The sequence below is a fragment of the Trachymyrmex cornetzi genome, unplaced genomic scaffold, assembly GCF_001594075.2.
Source record: "Trachymyrmex cornetzi isolate Tcor2-1 unplaced genomic scaffold, Tcor1.1 scaffold182, whole genome shotgun sequence".
NCBI classification, from domain to species: Eukaryota; Metazoa; Arthropoda; class Insecta; order Hymenoptera; family Formicidae; genus Trachymyrmex; species Trachymyrmex cornetzi.
In genome coordinates this window covers 264,793-287,995 of record NW_017296441.1, presented here as the reverse complement: position 1 = coordinate 287,995, position 23,203 = coordinate 264,793, and the positions used below count along the sequence as shown (strand labels likewise).

General features: G+C 33.2%; 1 protein-coding gene across 1 annotated transcript in view; it reads right to left on the bottom strand.

Moving 5' to 3' along the window:
• Positions 1 to 23,203, bottom strand: part of LOC108759380 (uncharacterized) — a 38,029-nt gene that overhangs the window by 10,987 nt on the left and 3,839 nt on the right. The window contains exons 3-26 of the mRNA XM_018504802.1: positions 22,443 to 22,743; positions 21,644 to 21,824; positions 21,299 to 21,549; positions 21,051 to 21,195; positions 20,754 to 20,966; positions 20,488 to 20,670; positions 20,208 to 20,405; positions 19,965 to 20,101; positions 19,545 to 19,881; positions 19,107 to 19,379; positions 6,265 to 19,022; positions 5,831 to 6,185; positions 5,495 to 5,743; positions 5,287 to 5,424; positions 4,885 to 5,217; positions 4,352 to 4,524; positions 4,183 to 4,282; positions 2,115 to 2,278; positions 1,802 to 2,023; positions 1,430 to 1,683; positions 1,205 to 1,365; positions 867 to 1,137; positions 533 to 769; positions 308 to 440 (exon numbers count right to left, since the gene is read on the bottom strand). Coding sequence (XP_018360304.1) covers positions 308 to 440; positions 533 to 769; positions 867 to 1,137; positions 1,205 to 1,365; positions 1,430 to 1,683; positions 1,802 to 2,023; positions 2,115 to 2,278; positions 4,183 to 4,282; positions 4,352 to 4,524; positions 4,885 to 5,217; positions 5,287 to 5,424; positions 5,495 to 5,743; positions 5,831 to 6,185; positions 6,265 to 19,022; positions 19,107 to 19,379; positions 19,545 to 19,881; positions 19,965 to 20,101; positions 20,208 to 20,405; positions 20,488 to 20,670; positions 20,754 to 20,966; positions 21,051 to 21,195; positions 21,299 to 21,549; positions 21,644 to 21,824; positions 22,443 to 22,743 — 17,767 coding nt within the window. The remainder of the gene's footprint in view (positions 1 to 307; positions 441 to 532; positions 770 to 866; positions 1,138 to 1,204; positions 1,366 to 1,429; positions 1,684 to 1,801; positions 2,024 to 2,114; positions 2,279 to 4,182; positions 4,283 to 4,351; positions 4,525 to 4,884; positions 5,218 to 5,286; positions 5,425 to 5,494; positions 5,744 to 5,830; positions 6,186 to 6,264; positions 19,023 to 19,106; positions 19,380 to 19,544; positions 19,882 to 19,964; positions 20,102 to 20,207; positions 20,406 to 20,487; positions 20,671 to 20,753; positions 20,967 to 21,050; positions 21,196 to 21,298; positions 21,550 to 21,643; positions 21,825 to 22,442; positions 22,744 to 23,203) is intronic.

Here is a 23,203-nt window from a genome sequence, read left to right as displayed (position 1 = left end):
GGGGAGGGGAGGGGAAGGGAGGGGAGAGGGGAGGAGAGAGGAGAGAGAGGGGGTCTGTGGGGAAGATGATAGTTCAGAGAAATTTTTAGAAGAAGGAACCCACGGTAATGGAGTGGAAAGACACAAACGGAAGTTCCTAGCGTAGAGAGAGAAAGAGAAAATAGGCGGCATAGATTTAAGGTAGGTTAAGTTAGGTTAAGATAATAAGTAAGATTGTGTAAAGTGCGATATATATGTGTATAAAATTGTAATCCCGAGGGGATCAATAAAGTTTATCTATCTATCTATCTATTTGTAACAGTTTTACCTTGAGAAAGTCGCGCAGCCATATTACTTCCGGTTTAGGATCTCCGACCACTTCACAAAGAATGATAACCGTATCTCCCTCGATTGCTTCAGTTGATAAAGGTTTCGTGACAAAAAGAGGTTCCTTTGAATATCTAAAAGTAGAACAATTTTATTTACAACTGTATGTTAGTAAGATAAGTTATAATGATTGAACGCCAAAATAAATCATAATGATTGAACTTACGGTATATCTGGATTTGTAATATTAGCTGATTCGTTAATGAACGATTGATCCTTGATCGCGGCCGTAACAGCTATCCTAGTGGATGTCTCTGCTTGACCGACTACATTTGTTGCGGTACAACTGTAAACTCCTGCGTCTCGCGTAGTAATATTAGCCAAAGAGAATTGGACGGTACCGTCGTGACTTAATGTCATTATCGCTCTTCTATTGGGTCGTAAGCGAATACCATCGCGATGCCTACGCGAAAAATGCAATCATAAAATGAAAACAAAAGTATTTATTCTGAACTATGTTATCATAAATGTAAGTATCGTTAATTGCAATCATCGCTCACCAGACAACACCAACACACGGATAAGCTTCAAGTTGCGCCGACATTCGTAGTTCCCCGCCTGAATGAATCGTGTAAGCCACGTTGAGATCACGAAGAAATTCCGGTGCGATGTAGGCCCGAATTCCTTTGTCTACCACGAGGGTACATCGACAAGAAACTGAGCCGTTTATATTCCTCGCTGTCACCATGTAACATCCAGAATCCTCAAGAGCAGACTGAATTATTTCCAGAGTATGAAAATTTGAGTCATCATTCCAAAAGATGTGGCGGTCTAAAGAAAGGAACATTTAGCGAAACGTTAATATAGGAAATTTTATGTCAGACAATGAATTAATTACCATCTTGAGAGATTTCCGTTCCGTCTTTATACCAAACAATTTCTGGAATGGGATGTCCGATGACTTGACAAGTAAGCCTTACCGGATAAGTTGTTTGCACTCGTCTGTCCCGTATTCTCATGGTGAATTGCGGCGGTCTATCTTTCGATTCAATGCTTAAACTTTTAATAGAATAATATCATGTTATTACTAGTTTTGTTGTATTAAGATAATATCTTATTTTACCTCGTTTTAAGTTTAGCATCAGCCTCAATAATTCTTGGATCAGTAACAACGAGAATTCTAGCGAACGATGACACTTTACCGATCCTATTGTTCGCCTCGCAAACGTATCTTCCAGAATCATCCTCTTTAACATTTGCAATTGCTAAAGAACATTTAGAACCATCATAACATATCGCAAATCTGGTATCATTGTACGGATTAATTTCTGTTGTTTCGCGATACCATCGTACTTCTATTTTGGAATCACTACGAATCTAAGAAAAATTGAAATGACCATATAAAATAAGATATGTATAATGTATATTTATAAAATAAGCGACATTAGTTAAAAATCTAGTAAAATACTATACTTTTATAGGTATATAAACTTGCCTCACATTCCAATTTTACCGATGTTCCTTCAAGAGTTTTTAATTGACCCGGTAAAATTTTTGTGAATTCTGGAAGATCGGTACTTTCAATAATCAACACTGAATTCTTCATTGTAACTGATTCGCCCCATCCATAACGATTTCGCGGTGTTACGCGAAATTTGTATTCTCCACCTGGTCGTAAATTGAATGCGTCGAATGCGTTGATTGGCGTAATTCCCAACTAACAAGATTAAATTACATTTAATTTATGAAAAAAAATTAACAAATATATATTGTTAAGTTAAAAATATTATTTTCTTTTTGTATCTCACCTCTGCCCATCGTGCACCTCCATCACCTCCTAACAGCCAAGCTTCGACTTTATAAGCGACCACCGGTGCAGGTCCTCTTCTTTCTGCTTTACCCCAACTCAACGAGAGCCAGCTTTTTCCACCATCAATAACAACTGGTTCGCTACTGATCGGACCGGGCACGTCTGAAAATTATAAGATATATAAATATAGAATTATTTATATATCTTAATTATGCTATTGTTAAACTTATAAAAACTTTTTTATGAAAATTTATATATTATAGGAATAACTTTCATCTATTGGCAAACCTCGATGTCCATACAAATATTCCAAAAAGTCAGTGATTAAACAATTCTTGGTCCATGAACGTCTCAAACGCGAAATAGTGATATTTTCGTTTTCGACATTGATAGTCATTCCATGATTATGTGGCATTATTTTTATTTTATTTTTATTGTATTTATTTTAGTAATATATACATATTTATTAATGCTTGCAAATCGAACGCGATATTAAAGAAAAAAATTTTAATATTACAAAGAAAATGAAAGAAAGAAACATATTTAACATATTATTATCATACAATAAAAATATTAGACGAGTAATGATAAATTTTGCGGCAATTTAGCATTTATCAAAAGATATTGATGAAACGAATAAATAATTCTTCACTTTGCGATATACTTCTTCTCAGCACAATATATCGTGATAAAATTGAAAGTTTTGTAAAGTAGAGTGTATGAAGTGATACACATTCAGACGATGACTGAATTTTGAATTTGTAAAATTCGTGAGATGCTGGTGGGAGATGAGTAAGAAGGTAAACTAATAATAGAGAATAACCCGTCTCAAAATGTTTCTCGAATGAAGGAAACTTTAATATTCTCTTGTCGTGTTTATTTTACGTTACAAGTCCAAGACTTCGAGAATGTGCTGTAATTCTGAATTCATTTGAGAATATCGACTCACTTACATTGCAGTTCATTTATTCTAAAGATTACATTTACGTATATTTAAGGAAATCTTTGATTAGCATATTAATTTGATGAATAGTCAAATGAAATATTAATATCAGTTTGCGTGATCGTTTAATCCAGGCGTCAACTGGCGTTTAGCCATTAAAATTTAAGCCAAGCATACGATGTTGCAGTGGTGTAGATTGTCATTCTAAATTTAATATATTCTATAATAATGTTGTGACATCTTAGTTGAAATTTATTACTACACTAAGTATCTATTTTATAAATATTCATGCAAATAATATACACTACAAAAGATAACTTTCGGTTTTAGATGGCTTTTTCCACGTGCGTAGGATTGAAATAGCGAATTCGTATTAAAAAATTATTTATATTTTACTCATCTTAATGATACATAATTACTGATAAATAGACGTTTCGGTCTGTCATCAGACCATTCTCAATATTAAACGATTAATGCATAAACCAAACCTACAGCAATACTTCTATACATAATCTAACTTATCTCACAACATATATTCGCTTTTTTCGGTATTACAACTATATACATTTCCTCACGCAAGATTTTACAATCTAACAATTAATCCTATAACAGTTTCGATCGTCAAATTCTGTCATTATTATAATGTCCGCACTACATGTGCTATGTTTTGCTCTACGTTGGAAATTTCCTCGTGACTGAGATGACAGCTTCCTCTCTTTAAACAACTTCAATATCATCCGTTCATCGCTGAACCACAATCTCAGATGTCAATAATTGAACCACAGAACTTCCTGATTCTCCGTTAAATTATTTAATCAAGACATTAGCAGCACAGCAAGGAATCACGTACTAATAATAATATTACAAAAGTCGAGAAAGCATAACACACATGATCAACACTCGACGACACAGACAATACTAAATATACACTACAAAATCTCACGATTTTTCTCGCATTTTCCCTTAGCTAATATTACACACACACACACGCACGCACGCACGCACGCACGCACGCACGCACGCACGCACAAATCTCTCTCTCTCTCTCTCACTCTGTGCGTGCGTGCGTGCGTGTGTGTGTCTGTGTGTACACACGTATAAAAATAATTGCAAAGCCACTTACTTCTCACGTAGGACATGTCATCGTTGTATTCTTCTATGTCACGCTCAGTAACAGAATTCCAATCTGATAATGGAGTCAATGATCTAGCACGTTGCTTTATCTATTTGAATAAGATATTAATTATATGTTTCTTTTTAGAGAGTTCAATTAAATTTATGAAGATTCTCACCTTGATCGAGAAGAAACTTCTGTCACAGCCATATCTATTTTTAATTAAAATGCAGTAGGTACCTTCATCAGAAGGTACAACTCTTTTTAATATTAATCTGATATAATCATCAATACTTTCCTTGTACGATCTCGGTCCATCCGTAATGTCTGTTAATCCCTTCATCCATATTACTAAATAGTGAAAGAAAAGGTAGGCGAAGAATAAAAAAAGAGAAATATAAACTTTAATTCTAATTGATATTCGCGGATCTAATGGACCTCTGGATATTTTCTTCAACTACGTTGTGAAAAATTGTTTATTTTCGTAATCTGTTACATAATTTAAGTTATATAATCTTATTTCTCGAATTTTGTCTTATTTCTTCAAAATAAAAAAAAATCGTTCAGTTACGTTAAGCAAAGATACATTGATTTAAAGTACACTGGACCCATGAATATCAGTCAAGGAAATTCTGGAGCGAATACCGATAAATACGGTTAATTTGAGAGAATATGAAAAATTAAGAGAGAGTTGTTTTATCGAAGACTTACTTCGAGGCTTAGGAATACCGCTAACTCGGAAGGATATACTAATGTCTTCGCCAACGATTACATCGATCGATTTCTTGGAAGGTCTCGAGACGAATATCGCAGGTTTTCCCCCGTGCTCTCCAGCACTCGATGATATTACATCTACTGTCGCGCTTGTATCCATTTGTCCATAAGCATTAATTGCTCTACAAACGTATGTATCCTTTTCTGGCTCTGTCGCGTTAGGCGCAATTAAGGTATAAAGTCCACGTTCTACAAAGGTTCTTGCTTTTGGTACCGTAATTGGCTCCTTTCGATCGCCGCGTAGCCATTTTACTTCCGGAGATGGTATACCTACAATAGATTAAGAAGAACTTCATAATTCGATATATAATTTACTCTTTTGATGAGCATTTTATTTACCTTTGAGTTCTACTTCACGACCGATAGATCCGTCAGTGGGTACGCTATAATCCTTTGGTAAGTTAGAGAACCGTGGTCTTCGTGCGAATTTTGATCTAATTTCGTCGCTTAACCGTGAATTGTTTATGGATCGCCAATCTAAAATTATGTTATTATATAATATTTAAAGGCATTGATAATAATTAATAACATATAATATTTCAATCACCTTCAATATTAACAATATGGGATATTTCTTCAGTATGTAACACGTTTGTTGCGCGACACGTATATTGTCCATTATCAGTGACATCAGGATCTGTTATTTCCAATCGATAGACATCATCATCGAGAGAGCTCTGTTTGTAACGTTCACCTTGAAGAATCATTCCGTCTTTTAGCCAGGAAATCATAGGAACCGGATGTGCTCGTATACAACATTCCAGGATCAGTTTACGATCAGAATATCGATAAGTATCTAAAAGAAAAAGTGGTTTATCCTTCAAAAAACTCGTATAAATTAATACACGTTAAAACGGGTATACTTGTGCATATACGAGTATACCTTTAATTAATTTTACAAAAGTTGGAGGTGAATGTATAGGTTTGTGATCGGAGTAAACTCTCAAGATAGATTCGGTAGTCGAAGTGCCATGTGTATTTTCAGCTACGCATGTGTATATTCCAGCATCTTCAGAAAGGACATCCTGTAATTCCAAATAAGCCATACCGTTTTCGAATCGCATTTTATAATGATTGTCAGATGCATTTAGCTTTTGATCGTCTTTAGTCCAATAGATGCGTGGTTCTGGATTACCAAGAACGGTGCAGGTCAGCCTTGTCCTCATACCAACTTCTACGATTCTGTTTGTCAATCTTGTACAAAACGATGGTTTCTTTGGTTTAGCCCACTGAAAATTCTGTAATGTAAACATTAAAAAAATTTTAAGATTCTTCTTTACTAAAATTGTAAAAAGCAGTTTAATATTAAATAACTACCTCATTTTGACGAAGGTCAGTGAAGCTGGACGGTTCAGACATACAAGTATTGAAATCGATACGTGAGATAGCATTCGCTTTTGTACGTCGGAGAGATCGCATACACGTACTAGGTACAATAGTGGCATCGCTATCCCCAGTTGAATAATCTTCGTATTTCAGCAAATTGATTGGTCTCACGCGAATCATGCGATTTTCTCTTTTTCTGCGCCTTCTGTACAAAGATCTTGTATCGAAATAATATTTATCCGTGGAAGGACTATGTAATTTATAATCCCAATAATTGTCGAATCTTTTCCTATTTAGTGATGTTAAAGAATCTCTCCAACTGTATGATCTGGAAGTACTAGAAAGCGTTGGGATGTCAGAATTAAACCGAAAAATATGTTGTCGAGAATAATCAACATTGAAAAACATTGACGTCGATTTGTCTGGGTTATTATATGTGTCTTCCAACATATTTCTAAGAAAACGATCGGATTCATTTTCGCGTTTTCTAGACCATTCATTTTCTCTTATTTGCTCTTTTTTTCTTTGTCTATTTCTAAATCTTTCATCTTCTTGTCTTTTTCGTAATCTTTGTTCTTCCTCCCATAATAATCTAGCAGTCTCATCTCTCCTAATTTCTTTTTCCATTCGATGTAGCCTTTTATCAATATCTCTCTCCTGATAATCGTTTTCTTCTTTCTGTACTCTGCGTTCACCACTTCTATTAATGCGTTCTTCTCTCATATATAACCAATTTTCATTGCTTTGCGATTTTCTCTGTTTCCATTCCTCTTCCTTTTTCAATCTCTCCTCTTTAATATCCGGTTTGCTCTTTTCTTGTTGTTTTCGAAGTATTTTCTCATTGTTTTGTTCTTTTTGATCCTCGTTCATTTGCAAACATAAATTTTTATCTTTTCTTAATTCTTGGATGTCATCGTTTTTTACTTTTTCTTTCTGATTTTGTTTTGTTTGTATTATTTGATTTCGTTCTTGATCTTCAATTATTTCTTTATATTTTCTTCCGGATTTGTTTGTATCATTTTCTTTCTTTATATCATTTGTATACTTATGTTGTGTTTGCTGTACTATTTTTTCTGTCTCAATTTCAGCTTCCTTTTTTTCTATTGATTCCTCTATTATCTTTTTTATTTCTTTACTTTCTATTTTATCTCTTTCCTGCGCGGCTAGATTCCTATCCTTTTCTATATTTTTCTTAGTATTTACTTGTTTATCTTGTGCTATTTTCATTTCTTCAAGCTTGGTTGTCTCTTTTTGTTCTTCATCCCCTTTCCTCGATATTTTTACTTCATCCTTTTCCCCTTCTGCTTCTTGTTTTATTATTTCTCCTTTTTTACTGGCATCATTTTTTTTTTCTTTTAATTTTTCAACTTTTTCATTTTTTACTTCTTTATTTTTTCCTTCCTTCACTTTTACTATCATCTCCTCGTTCAACCCTTTTTCTTCTTTTTTTATTTCTTTCACTTGTTCCTTTTGTTTTGCTTTTTTAATCTTTTTTTCTTTTTTCCCCAACTCTTCAGTTTGTAGATCTTCTGTTTTTTTGGTTTCTTCTTCTTTTATTTTTTCTGTTATCTCTTTTTTCTTCTGTTCTTGCTCTTTTAACTTTTCTTTTTTCTTTTCGAACTCTTCAATCTTCTGATCTTTTGTTTTGTCGCTTTCTTCTTCTTTTATCTTTTCTACTACCTCTTCTTTCTTCTGTTCTTCTTGTTTTGCTTCTTTTAATTTTTCCATTACACTTTGATGTTTTGATTGTTCATGTTTTTCTTCTTTTATTTTCTCTTGTGCAGATTCTTTCTTTGCACTGATTTTATCTTTTTCCTTTTTCATTTCTTCAATCTTTTTATTTTCAATCTTTTCGTCTTCTTCCTTCTTTTCTTTTTCTTTTGTCTCCTGTTGTTTGTGTTTAATTTTTGTCTTTTCCTTTTCTTCCTTTTGTTCTTTTCCTTTTTTTAGATTATCGTTTTCTTCTTTTTTCTGAACGTTATTTTTATTTTGTGCAGTACCTTTTATATCTTTAAGATCTTCCTGCTCCTTTTTCAATTCTTCTTCTTTGAGAATTTTTTGCTCTATATTTTTCTTTATTTCTTTGGCTTCTGTTGCGTTGTTACACTCATTCTTTTCTTTTTGTTTTAATTCAACTTCTTCTATTTTCACAGATTCCTGTTTCTTTTCTTGTGCTTTATCAATTTCTTTTTCTTTTTCTCGATTTTTTTCTTCTTTCCCTTTAGCTATATCTTTTCCCGCATGTTCGGTCGGTTTTAATTTTTCAATATTATTTGTATTTTCCTGTTGTTCCCTTTTTTTAATTTTGTCTGCATTTTCTTCCTTTTCTTTCGATTCTTGCTCTACTTTCCTTTCTATACCTTTAGATTCCTTTGTTATTTTATTTTTCGTTTTTTCTTTAATGCTGTGATCTGCTTCAGTTTTCGTATATTCATCTACTTTTTTCGTCTCTTGTATAGTTTCTTGCTCCTTTTGTTCGTTTTCTTCTTCCTTTTTTTCTATCTTTTCTTTGTTCCTTTGTTCACTTTTTTTTTCGCTCATTTCTTCAATATTTATAAGTTTTTCACATTCTTTTATTTCGTTTTTCACATTTTCGGCTGTACTAATTTCTTCTTGATGATTTTTAATTTCTTTCATTTTTTCAGTTTCTTTATGCTTTTTAAAGTCGTCAGTTTCTTCTACTTTTTTACATTCTTGCTTTAGCTTTTTATCTTTTATACTTTTTTCACTTTGCTCTGTTTCTTCCTTTAATTCAATTTTCTTGCTTTCCTGTTCTTCATTTACTTTTTGTATTTTTTGAATTAAGTTCTCTTCCTCTTGTTTCTCATTTTTATTTTTTATTTGATTAACTTTTTCTTTATGTGTTAACTTCGTTGATTTTTCATCATCTATTTCTTTTTTCTGTTTTATTTTTTCTGGTTTCTTCGTGTCTTCTTTATCTTTCGTATCATTGATTATTGCAGAGTCTATATCTTTTACCAACTTAATTTCTTCCATTTCTTCTTTCATTGTTTCTTTTTTAGTTTTATTGTCTTTTTCGACAGCTGTTTCAATTTCAGATGTTTTATTTTTTTCCTGTATGGATTTCTTTTGAAGAGCCGTTTTGTATTTATCTATTAATGAAATCGTTTCTTGCAAAGACTGATCAGATATAATATTTATCGTAGTTAGTAGTTTACAAATTGGCTTTTCAAGTATCATTAATCCATCTAGTATTGTTTCTTCGCACCATAATGTTTTTGTTGCTTCTACTGATTCTTGTAATTCGAGTAGACATGGTATCAAACTTTTCGAAAGACCATCAAAGTTTGTATGTTGCGGTTCCATCAATGGTTTATCAGCTGACTGTTCTCGCATTACAGCTATAGATTTCTCTAGTCTCTGAAGAGCATTAATCATTGAATTAGAAGTATTTGGTTTTTCTTGTATCTGTATAATACATTGTTTAATATTCTCTAAAGATTTGATCAACATTCCAAGTGCTTCGTATTCGATATAAATTTCAACAATTGACACCTGTTGTTGCTTTAATTTGTTTTCGATGGTTTCAATTGAGTTGTTAATATCTGAAATATTATTTATTATTTTCATTGATAATTCTAAAAGCTTTTTATTTTGTTGCATAGATACAATTGTTTCGAGCACGTTTAATATTAGTTCTAATGGTCTTTCCAAAGAATTTAAACATACGCTTGACGATGTTTTTATAATCTCAATAGAGTGTTTTAATTCTGTTAAGGGTGTAATGAGAGTGGCGGATATCATAATATCAATTTCTATCGTATCTGATTGTTTGGACACTGTTTTATCAACAATTTCTTCCTTAAGAAATAAAATGCATTTCTCAAAATTGGAAAGAGACTCGATAAAAGCATCAATACTATCTTTGTCTTCAACAGTACCTAAATTAAATTTATTTTTTAGTATCACTAAGTTCTCTTGTACATTAATAAGTGGTATTTCCATCGTCTTGAGAGTTTCAATTTTGGTAGAATCACCTTCTATACGTGACATCGCGAATTTAATACTTTTCATTAATTTTACTAATTTTTCGATAATTGACCAGTCTGGTATTAAAGTTTTTGTTTGCTCTTTCACAATTATAGTTTCAGGTTCTATTATGCTGCATTGTCGAATATCAGCAATTGATCTTTCTATTTCATGCAAAGGAGTTGCTAAACATTCCGTAATCCAATTGTTTGCATCATCGGACATCAATTCAACATCCGGCGATATCACTCGTGTTTCTAAAACAGATATAGCACGTTGAAGATCAAATAGAGGTTCAATTAGTGTATTCAATATGACATTATTCTTCGGTCGATCCGTTGATGTTTCAACCAGTATATGATCCTCTATTACAGCAATAGAGTGACGCAATTCTTCAAGTGGTTCCATTAAAGGACGAAGAATAAATTCATTTTTATCATCGATGGCAAATGAATGTTCATTAGCACGTTCAATAGCCATTTGTTCTCCAATAATTATTGCAGCTGCATGTTTTAATTCCGATAGAGGTTGTATTATTGTTTTCATCAATGAAATATTTTCTTTTTCCGACAAAGAACACGTCGTATTATATGGCTGGACTGTTTTCTGTTCTTCGACGATCAACGCTAGGCATTCTCGTAGTTCAGTTAGTGGCTTTGCTAATGTTTTCAATGTAGAGGTTTCATCTTCGGTCATCGATGTTGCAATTTCAATTGGGGATTCGATTGCTTCTTGATCGATCACCATTGGACGCGTAATTCTTGAAGAAGATTCATCGATTACATCTGCCCATGTATTTAAAGACGAAACATCTTCAGAAATAGTGTCTGTCGTAGGTTCTATAATAATCTGCTGATAGTTACACATTGCTATACGTTCCGTCAGATTATAAAGAGTTTCAGTAAAAGTGTTCAGTGCCGAAATATTTTGTTGTTGTTCAAGTTCATTTAAAAAATCTGGTGCAATTGCGGTTACTTGCTGAATGGATGCGATAGAAGCTTTCAAATCCACTAAAGGCTGCGCGATTGATTTCAGTAAAGCGTCAGTTTCTATTTTCGATGTAGTTTGACTTCCTGCTTCTAATACCACCTGTTCTTGTACAATAGCAATAGACTTTTGTACTTCCTCAAGAATAGGTTGTAGAGCAAGTTTTTCTAGGCTTACAAAAGATGATTCAGTTATTAGGGGGTGTGTACCGTGTTTAATAATATGTTCCTTTTGCACCGTTGCGACAAAAGATTTTTCAAGTTGTTGCAAGGGACTGACAAGACTGCTTAACACAGTAACTGGTTTCCTTATTTCCGTAACATTTAAAATCTCAGATTCTTGCATTTTAGTTTCTTCAATAGTTAGAATCTGCTCTTGTAATAATCGCAAAGGTGCAATAATATTTTCAATAAAATGTGTGTCTATTTTATTGGACTGTTTCGATTTTATATTTGTTGTAAAAGCTTTGATAATTCTTGATCGTTTAACAACAACGGAGCAACATTTTTTGAACTCTTCAATAGATTTCGTGAATGCTTGCAACGCGGATGCATTCTCGATCTCTACAATCTGTTGACCAGCGTTTTCTATTGCATTCAATTGTTGCAGAACTACCATCGACGTTCTTAAATTATTAAGTGATCCAGTAAAGTTCTTCAATGTTACTAAATCATCTGTATTCATATCCACAAGTACATCCTGGATTGTCGTCAATTGATCTAAAATTATTGTCACAGATTTATTCAAGTTATCCAATATCGGTTTGATTGACAATTGTTGCAAGACAAGGACGGTTTCTTCATAAGATGCAGTTAAGAATGATTGCTGTAATTCTTGCAATGGTTGTATCATACATTTTAAAGTAACAGCTTTCGTTGATTCTTTTGTTTCCAATGTTTGGGATACTTGATCTTCGAGTTTTAGTATTGCACTTTGCAGTTCTTCAATTGGAATAGTCATCATTTTCAGTAGAGAAGTTTCACTAATTGTTTGCTTTTCAATATCTTGTTTAATTACAGCCATCAGTTGACTCGCTATTTCTTCTACTGAGTTTGCAAACGACAGTACAGTTGATACTTTCTCAGTTTCAGTACTTTTTTCAGTATGATCGACAATTTCTTTGACTATTGTTAACGGTAATTTCAGATTTTCTAGAGCTTCATTCAATGTTTTTAACATAGGAACATCATTCAAGATTGGTTGCTCCTGAACTAAAATAATCGAGTTTCTCAGTTCTTCTAGCACAAGTTTTAAATTTGCATTTGCCAATAAATTTTGATTTTTACTAAGTTCTTCCTCCTTTATGACTGTAGTTTCCTGCGTACCTATAATTAATAATTGTTCCAATTTTTCTAAAGAATCTATCACTGTATGTAACTGAGCGATCTCTTTTTTCTGTTCTGGCACTTCTAATAATCCAGTTTTATAAATATTAAGGTTTTCAATTTGAGAAAGTGTTTCTTGTAAAATATGAATTGAATCAACAGTCTTACGTAAAACTTTTGGATCCAGCTCTTGATCGTTTTGTTTAATAATTTTTAACGGCACAGATTCCATTTTCATTTGACTAATAATAGACATAAATCTTTCCCCAAATTGCACTATCGATTTAACAAGATTTTGCAAAATCGCGATCTGTATAATACTTGATAATTTTACTTCTTGCTGGATAAATTGAATAATTGTTGAATCAGACTGAATGCAAGCAATTGACATTCTCAAGTCTTTTAATGGTTCCATGACTGCTTGTACTAAAAATGACTTAGACATTTCACTTGAACTGGTTTCAGTTACAGCATTAAGTTCCATTTGTTCTTGAACTGTAGCAATTGACGTTTGTAATTCTTCCAAAACTTTTACAGATAATTTCAGTAATGTCACCGTATTTTTTTTAATACCTTCGGTAACTTTAGACGATAATGCAAGTTGTAAATTTAGTAACTGTTCCGTCAAATCCGAAAACGTAATTGTTTTCTTATTGGAAGATTCTAAAATTCCTATTTCTCCAATTTTATTAAATGATTTACACAATGTTTGAAGAGAAGAGATAATCGCTTCTAAAATTTCATCTTTTATTTGTTCTTCCTGAATCATACTGTTATCAGATACTTGAGTTAATTCTAACTTTTGTTGATCAATCGTTGCAAAGTTGTGTTCTTCAATTTTTTCTAAAGGTTCTGCTACTGATTTTATCATTTTTATATTTTCAGGAAGTAATTCTTCGATTTGACTGGACTCTAAAGATGTTAATGCTTGCTGCGGCGTCTCTACTGCACCTTGTTTTCTTGAACCATCTATTTCTTCAGTAAGTATTTCATCTGCTTTTGCTTTGACGGGTTTTAAATCATCGATGGCTTTTGACTCGATCATGTCCGTGGAAGGCAAATCAGACTTTAAAAGCAAAGTCTTGTCACATTTTACCTGTTCTTGAGATTCCATTATAGCTTCTACGAGCTCCTCAAGGGGTCGCGCAGTTGTTTCTTCTTTTATTTTCGATATTTCCGTTTCTTTTTCGTCAGCGATATTAACACATTTTGATATTTGTATTTCATTTAGAGATTTAATGGTATCGTTAATACATGATATTAAGGTTTTCGAGATTGCAGATGGTTCTTCATCTTTGTCAATATATTTGTCTTCATCGATTGTTTGACATATAGATGCTAATACATTTTCAAGAGCATCTAAAGGTTTAGAGATAAATGGTAAAGACGCCATAACGCTCTCCTTTAATTCTGGTTTCACTCCTTTATGAATCAAGAAAATGACTGTGTTGACAGCTTGTTCGAAATCAGCAAGAATATTTTTCATATGAGAGAATTGATTATCTAATAATATACTGATAGATGAGAAAGATATTACTGTCTTAATAGAAATATTTGTAGCTTGTAGATCGTTAAGAATTTGTATTAAGGCTGTTAACTCTTGTATTTTCCGCTTATTTTCCTCAGATTTTGAAATCAGAGATTCTTGTTTAGCAGATTTCACAAAATCAATCAATTCTTTTAACGGCTGTATTAAATTACTTATTGCAGAATTAAATTTGATTATATCACTTGTCAAATGTTTTCGGTTTTCATTTTCTTTCTGATCTTCTTTGCTTTTTCTCATATCCGCTAGATCATTTTTTGATTGTTCAACGGAGATTACTGCTTCTAGATTTTCTAAAACTGGTATTTGTGCCGTCGTAGATGTATTTTCAATTTCAGATTGAATATTAACTTTTTGAATTATTACTTTAGATGACGGTATTTCCGTGATCGTCATTACACTCTCAATTTCTTCTTGTGATACTTCAATAACTTCATCAATGGCACTTTCTACTTTCGTAATAATCATTCTCACTTTTTGTTCAACTGTTTTTTCTATGACACCAATAGAATCTTTCACGTTATCTAAAACATCTATAACGGCAGAAAAAGTCTCTATGATCGGTGCTCCTTCAGAAGCACCTTCTTGAACAAGTCCTGTTCTGTGAGCCGATAGGGAAAAACTTAATTCTGAAATAGAGTCGGTTAGTTCTTGAAGCTGAACTATTAAATTATACGAAATTGCCGAAGGCGTTTTCTCTTCATTTTCTTTCAGAATGTTTAATGCCGACAGAAGTTGATTAGTCGGATAAAAAAAGCCTTCTACGATAGCTTCTTCATCAATTAATTCACTATCAACTTGATTGAATTGCGTTTGTGCAAAAGAGATTTGTTTTTTTAATGCTTCCAAACATTTGGACACTATTCCATATGTACTTTTATCGATGTGTTCTTCTAAAGTTATTATAGCGTTATCTAAGCGATTTAATGTGCCGGTAAGTCGATGCTGAAGAGAAATATTGGTACTACTAGATCGGCGCGAATAATCTGTCTTTCCAATTTGTTTTTGTACTTGTAGAATAGCAGAATTGAGCAATGTCAAGGATTCATTAAATAAGAAAGGCTCTTCCATATTTATAGATATTTCAATAGTGTGACAAACTTGTTTTCGTAAACCATCGACCGCTCGCAGAATAACGCTTCTCCTCTCGTCTAATAAAGAAGCTTCAGGAACTAAACTTCTTCGACTGCTCTGTACCATTGAAAGACAACTATGAAATTCTAATAGGGGTTCAAGAAGATTTCGTAATTCAAGAATTAATGGTTCTCGTCGTTCTAATACGTCTACTTTTTGGATAGTACTCTTAATATCTTCTAAAAGAGCAGTGATAGGTTTTCCTAAAATATTTGCTACGTCAGTTTCAAGAGTTTCTTCTGCAGCTTTTTCTAGATCACTCATACGTTCTAAAATACTTTCCAATAGTTTTGAGATGTCCCAGAGATATTCCAAAATTTTTCGTCTTAATAATATTTTTTGAATTACAATTGGAATTTCCATTTTTATTTCTTCTACCACGCATAGAAGAAACTCAAATTCCTTTTTTATATCTCCATCTTTACCGATAAAATCTTTTATCTGTTTTATCACGTTGTTTTCTATTATATTCAATAACGGAGTAAACTGATTTAGTATCATGAGTTCTGAAACATCGTGTTCGTGCGGTTTGGAAAGGAGATTTCGTATATTTGTCAATGGCTGTATTAAATTAGTCAGCACCAAAGTTGTTTGATTAAGTTTTTCTTCGAATAAATCAGTTTTTTCACCAAAGATAATCATTACGCGTACTGTGGAAATAGTCCTTCTTAACTCTTCGATGGAATTAGCTAATTTTGATTGGGGAATTGTGGTAGATTGGCTTGTTGATTCTTCGAAATTGTCTAATATACTAGTTATTTCCAATTGTAGCTTTTCTAAAGTTTCTGACAAGATCATAATTAATTTGCTCGCACTCTCTTCACTTTCCTGTTTTTTGTTTTTTATGGTTTGTAAGACGACATCACTAGAATTGTTTTTTGTTATAGCTTGCTCAATAAGTAATGAAGTAGATTCGGCTTCAAATGGCGTTGAAGCTACTTCTGTAAGAGTACCCGGAATTGTTTCTCGAGAAGCTGTAATAGTTTCTTCTTCTATTTCTTCCGTTTCGTTAAATGCTTTAGTATTTTGTTTAAATTCTTGCTGATGAAGAATATCTTTGACTGAAAGCAATATTTGATTTTTAATTTGTTCGATGATATCTATTATCGGTCGTAAAGATTCTTCTTCCGCATGTTCACGAAGAACATCCATGATAGTTTGCAAAAGATATTTCATAGGATAATCCAATTTTTTTAAAATTGAAAGATCTTCTGGTTCATGATATGTAAAAATTGCGTTTTTAAGCCTCAGTAGCGGTTCTCGAAGATCAATCAATGCATCTATCAAACTGTCATCACTTGGTGATTTAGAATATGACGTTTGAATAGTAATTTGACTCATATTTCTTTTCAATTCCTGGATTGTTGAGCTCAATGCAGATTTCATTTCATCTTCATATTGCTTTGTACTATCTTCAGATGTAGCGAATAACCAATTTTTAATAGGATCTAAAGAACGATCTATTTGATTAGCCAAATTGGATTTTGAATAACTTTTTTCTTCTTTATTTTCTTTTTGAGATTGTGTAATACTTTCTTCTTGCCATTTTTTCTTTGATATTTCTTTCGCTATAAAAACTGTATCCTTTTCTATATCTTCCAACAATTCCAACATAGGTATTATTAACTCGATCGAAGAACTGTTTTCAATTACACTGTGAACTACCTCTTTCAATTTACTGATGGGATTCATCAAATCATTAAGAATTTGTTCTTCTTGTGGTTCGTGCTTTTCCGTTAATAAATTTCTCTGTAGATTTAACAACGAGTCACTTAGTTTGTTAATTTCTTGAATTATTTCATCATCAACTGGATTTTTTAAGTTAGCGATTGTAACAGCCGAAGAACCGATTGTCTGACGTAATGCCTCAATACTTGTAATTAAATGACACGAGGCTATATACTTTTCTTGCTTTTCTAAAACGGATGATAGAGCAAAGTGCACATTGCTTAAACTTTGATCAATGTTTAGATTCTTTAACATATTTTGAATGGTTTTTGTCTCCGATAATTGTTCCACTAATTCTGACATTTGTTTGTCGGTATCTTCCAATATTTTGAGAATTGCTTCTATTCGAGAAATTACCTCGTGGTTTTCAAATTTTTTCAGTATGATGATAACAACACTTTTTAATTTTACAATGGCAAAATTTATTTCTTGTATCATCAAAAGTTCGATAGAAGTACATCTCTGTGATAAAATTAATTGAAGATCCAATAAGGGCTCCCTAAATTCTATCAAACTGTTTAATGTTTCATTCTCTTTCAACATCATTGCAGCGTATGCTGTGTGACATACGCAATCTCTCAATTCCGTTAAACATGCAACAAGACCCGACGCTATCATAACTTGTTGTGGACTGCTAGATTCATTCATCGTAAATTTCGAACGTTCGATACAATCTAAAATTCTATTAAATATCGATTGAATATTGATTAATGAGTCTGTAATTTCTTCAAATATATTTTGAAACACATCGGAGATTGGTTTTAGCGATGATAATTCTTTTGTTCTTCTAGTAATATTACAAATAGGATCGCGAAATTTTTTAAAAATTGTAAGCGTCGGTTGTAAAGATAATAATCCGAAATTTTCAATAACATGTGACAACTGAGCGATAACTGGTTCGAGAATTTCGCAAATGATTTCTATATGTTCTGTTGGTGTAATTTCATTAATTTCCTGTAACAATGCACGCAGAGGTATTTCCAGATTAGCCAAGGTTTCAATGTCCGCACCTACTCTTCTTGAATCTTCTAATAATTGACATACGTCGTCCATCTGCTTATGAATATTTAAAAATTGTGGTGTATCAAATAGTTTTTCACATAAAAGCTTCAAAGAATTGCGTAGAACTATTCTTGACTCAAAAAGAATATCTTGTGTCGATTCTTGATTCTCTTCCGAGACATGGCTGCTGATTTCCTTTACGTTTTTTAAATTATCTAACAATTTTTCTTTAGTAAATAATTCTTTTACTGCTTCGGTGCCGTTTCTATTATCCATTTCTATTTTTTCAATCGGTTCTGTAAGTTGATGTTTTATCTTCATATTAACTTTATCTTCCGATTCACTTCCCTCATGCTTGTAATCACCGGGGCCAGAATATTTTTCAGAATTATTTTTGTCCTTCTGTTGTTTCTTTTTTCGTTGCTTTTTTTTAGGAGCACCGATCATTGAATCGAAAGAGGAATCACCACCAATACCATCGTCTAGACTGGAACCGGTTGATCTTCCTGCGCTCAAACTGCGTTTTCTGTTATCTATTGTTCCATGTTCCAATGTCATCTGTTTCTGGACAAGACTCTCAGTGATGGAGAGATGTGCAGAGGACAAGGCGTCCGCAAAAGTGTCGCTGTCATCCTGCTTCAAAGATGAAAGCGGAGACAATGGTGGCTCGTCTTTCTGTGCGCTATGAAAGCTTTCAGATTCTATGCGTTGGCTTTTTTCGCTTTTCGATAATGATAAACTCATTGATTTTTTCCTAGGTGGCCTATTAGGAACTTTTTCATCTTCATCCGCATTATATCGAGCTGATCTTTTCAAGGAACTTCGGGAATCGCGCTCAGGTGACGAAAGGACGCGCGTCATATCATCCATAATGGAGACATCTTCGAAATCAGCTTCTGTTCGTAAATCATCATTGTCTTCCGCGCTAACAAAATAATCAGGAGATACATCAATTACTACAGCTTCCATTAACAAATTACTGGTCGTAGACGTTTCTTTGACAAATCTCATTGGTGGTAACTCGATCACATTGTGTTCTATACAAAAAATGCAGCTTTTTACCATATAATTAATACTATTGTATTTTGCCGAATCAACAAAAATTAAATCAATCTTTTTACCTGTAACATGCTCAGACAGCTGATCGGCGTACATTTCAACAATCTGTAGTGCCTCTTCCTCAGTAAGATCAGGTGTTTCGTACAGACTGACTGACACTTCTTTGCCATCAAAGCTAAAAGATACCTCGCCCCGCTCATCCAAAGTAACGGAATGATCCGTTTGCGGTGTGTCATACAATTGAGATGTTCGCTCTTCATGTATCGTTGACAATGACAAGTTTCTCGCTAGTCCATGACCATTTGATGACTGGATTTCTTTTGCATCTTTTTTATCTGTAAAGTTAAACAAAGTTACATATAATAGCTCGCTTAGGATGTCAACATAAAAGTAAAAACAGAATTGTTAAGAAAAACTTTTTATACTTTTCATATAGACGAAAGCATTATCATATAAGTGATAGTAATTAAAAATTATTATGTGTAATAAGTAAATACTACCTTCAAATCCTAGTAAAGATGCGGAACTACTGACTGTTCCCATGCAATTGGTAGCTTCACAAGTATATATTCCTAAGCAGCAAGTACCATCTTGTCCGGAAATAATTCGATGTATATCACCGGGCTTGAGTTCAACGTTGTCTTTGTACCATTTTAAAACTGGCTGTGGAACGCCGATAACTTTGCACTCTAAATTTACGGCGCCTTCTTCTGATAAGATCGCGCGTAGATTCTCGAGAAATTTCGGTTTTTTGTAATGCTTAGGAATAATTAGTTTCAAAAAACAAGAAGTAATACTATGGCCAAAATCATTTGCCGCTACGCACTTCCACTCGGCCTAAAGAAATGCGAAAAAAACGCTTATGGTTGTCTTCATATCACAGCAAATATGATCATATTATATATGTCATGAATACTCACTTGATCAATAAATTCGAGATTTCGCACTTCAAAATGGCATGTACCAAGATTCTCTTTTGCTACCTGATATTTGTCAGATTCATCCATTATTGCATCATCTCTGTACCAAGAAAGAGTTGGTTCCGGTACTACGCTTACTAAACAAAAAAGTATCTTTATCAGTGTGATGTAAAACTGCGTGAGATAGGATAACAGTTATTTAACAACTTATTTATTAAAAAAAGAAACAGAAAATACGAATACCTTGTACTGTAAAGCGAAAATTTTCGTTTATTTTTGCTTCACAACTTCTAAGGCCTTTTATAAACTTTGGTGGTTGATTAGTACTCAAAAGTTGGAAACGTTCTTCTTCGTTTAATTGATTCTGTATATCTTCAATGGTTAATTCTGCGGTACTCTTAGCTTCGCCCATGCAATTTTTCGCGATACAGCAATAAGAACCTAAATATTTTTTAATGAGTCTATAACTTAAATAGAGACTAGGAAAAAAATAATATGTAATAAATTTAACGGATATACATACCTAATGAATTAGTCCCAGTTAATTGATAAACGTCTCCTGGTTTAAGTTCTTGACCGTCTTTAAACCATCTCAGCAATGGCGTTGGGAAACCTACAACTTTACATTCGAACGAGACAAGACCTTCTTCCGTCAAGATTGCTTTCAGATTCTCCATAAAGCGGGGTTTCCTGTAGTTTCTTGGTACTTTATAGAAAATAAGATAAACGGATGATCGGATAATTATATTTTTTGTTATAAATTAGTTTGCCTATTATCATAATACGTACTAGACATTGCTACATAGCAACTCGTAAATTGCTTTATATTGTCTTCGCTGGTAACGACGCATTTCCATTCACCCTCGTCTATAGCTTCTACTTGTTTTATTTCAATTGAATATCCTCCTATGCCATCCTCCATTATATAATACTTTTCGCTAGATTCAATGCGGCCTTCTTTATTGTACCAGGCGATCGCTTTCGGCCAGGGTGGTACTTGAACTATCATTGTTGATAATGTTTCATTTATTGACATGAGATAAATGTTAATAAAAACAGAAAGAATTATTATTAATATTAATTTACCACGACAAGATAGTACTATAGTGTCTCCAATCCGACAACATTCATCTTGAAGTATCTGTTTAAATGTTGGAAGAAGTCCGGATGGTGCCAAAGCATCTGCTGGTTTCAATGAACCTTCTCGGCTTCCTCTTCCAACTACGTGAACCTAAGATAAAATAACATGTCTACATTTAATGAAATTGATGTTTGAAAATATAAGAGAATCGTTACAATTGTTATTGCGCAATCATAATAGCAAACGCATTTACTTTTGAGGAAGAATAGGTCGTTCCCATGCAATTGACCGCCTCACATGTATAAACACCGAGAGATGTTGGATCATCGGGATTAGCAGTCAAAGCAAAAACATCGCCAGCTTTGATTTCCTTGTTGTCTTTAAACCATCTCAATACTGGCGTAGGCACACCGATTACTTTGCATTCCAACGACACGGTACCTGTCTCAGTGAGCAGCGCGCGGAGTTCTTCAACAAATTCTGGCTTTTTGTAAGCTTTGGGAACTAAAAATTTATCAGATTTATCAAAATTAGTTATTAATTATCTAAAGCGAGCAAAGTTAAAAATGTCGAATAAATAGAGCGAGTGATCGATTACCAATAACGGTGAGAGTAGACGTGCATGAGGATCTCCCACTACGATTCTCCGCCATGCAAGTCCAGCATCCTTGATCCTCAACTGTGACTGGGGCAACATCAATACAATGAAAATTTCCTTCGTGAACGAGAGAGAATCTAGGTCCATCGTGAATAGGCGAGGCATCTTTATACCAAATTGTCTGAAATTAGTGATCTAATTTAAATGTAATATAAAAAAAATCTGTCGCTTAAAAATCTTATTACTTTTTGTTATAATATCTCATATACTAATTTATAGATACGTTTTGTAACACACAGTACGCTATAATATATTAGGCTATTTTGCACGTATAGCGGAAGAGGCATGCGAAGAAATGTTGGAATATATATCCCCTGGCATAGTATGCGGGCATGCGTAATAATAGTATTAATACGACGCACAAGAACGCGTAACCAGCTTCCTTTATTCTTCGTTTTTCGTCGCGAGTTCAGGTCATGGACCTCCCGTCCATCTTAGTTCGTTTTTCCCGTTTCATCTGATACTAGGATAGAAGGAAGAGACATGTCTGACAATAAGTCACCATCAGGATTCCGACTTCGGGTTGATCGTAATAGTTAACTATATATCATCCATTTATATGTTAAGCAGGGACGTATCTTACGTGATGTTATGGACATGAGTGAGTTGCCAAGTAGAATTTTCTTCTCTTATTATAATGTACAAACTATTTAATTAAATTAATATTCTAATAAACACGTACAAACAAATTATCTTCTGTTAGTATAAAGTAAAATTATCTCTATGTAGTAAATTATACCTTCAAAGTGGTTGAACTTCGAATTTCTACAAGAAATCTAGTTCGAGTGCCGACTTTTACCGCGAGATCGCTCAATCTTCTCAAGAAGACAGGAGGATCGTCCTCTTCGTAACTTGGTTCGCTGATACTCAAATCAAATTTCTTTAAAGCTCCTTTATCATTTTCTTGTCCGAGTCTCGTTGCTACGAGAGAATAGTAACCCTTGTCATTTTTACGCGATTGCTTCAAGGTCAATTGAACTATATTGCCTCGCATTGATAATTGATAACGATCTGATAAAATTGGTAATCCATCTCGTATTCTGCAAATTTGATAAATCAAATAATATTAATTTATTACGAGAGTGACAAATTAAATTAGAGTAAATTTAAATAAAAAAAAAAAATTGCTATAATCTTCATTTGTCCAAAATATTTGTCTATATTATTTTGCTGTGTTCTCCATATACGTATTTTACATTTACACTACATAAAAATATATTGGCCCGACATATTTCGGTCAACAGGATGATCTAGAGTCTTGGCATTGCTCTACTGCCCTATTTTTGTCACCTTTTTCACAATGTGAAGAGCTTGTTTAAAATCAAGAAGAAAGTTGTCTACATCTAACAAAGTAATCTTTCACACTTATTTCATTCATAAATAAATTATCATGTTGTGTAAAAAATAATAGGAATGTAGAATGATCCTAAAAATATCATAGACCAATGTATCAGGCATTACAACTTGATGCAATTGCATGCATCTGACGTGAGAGTTCAC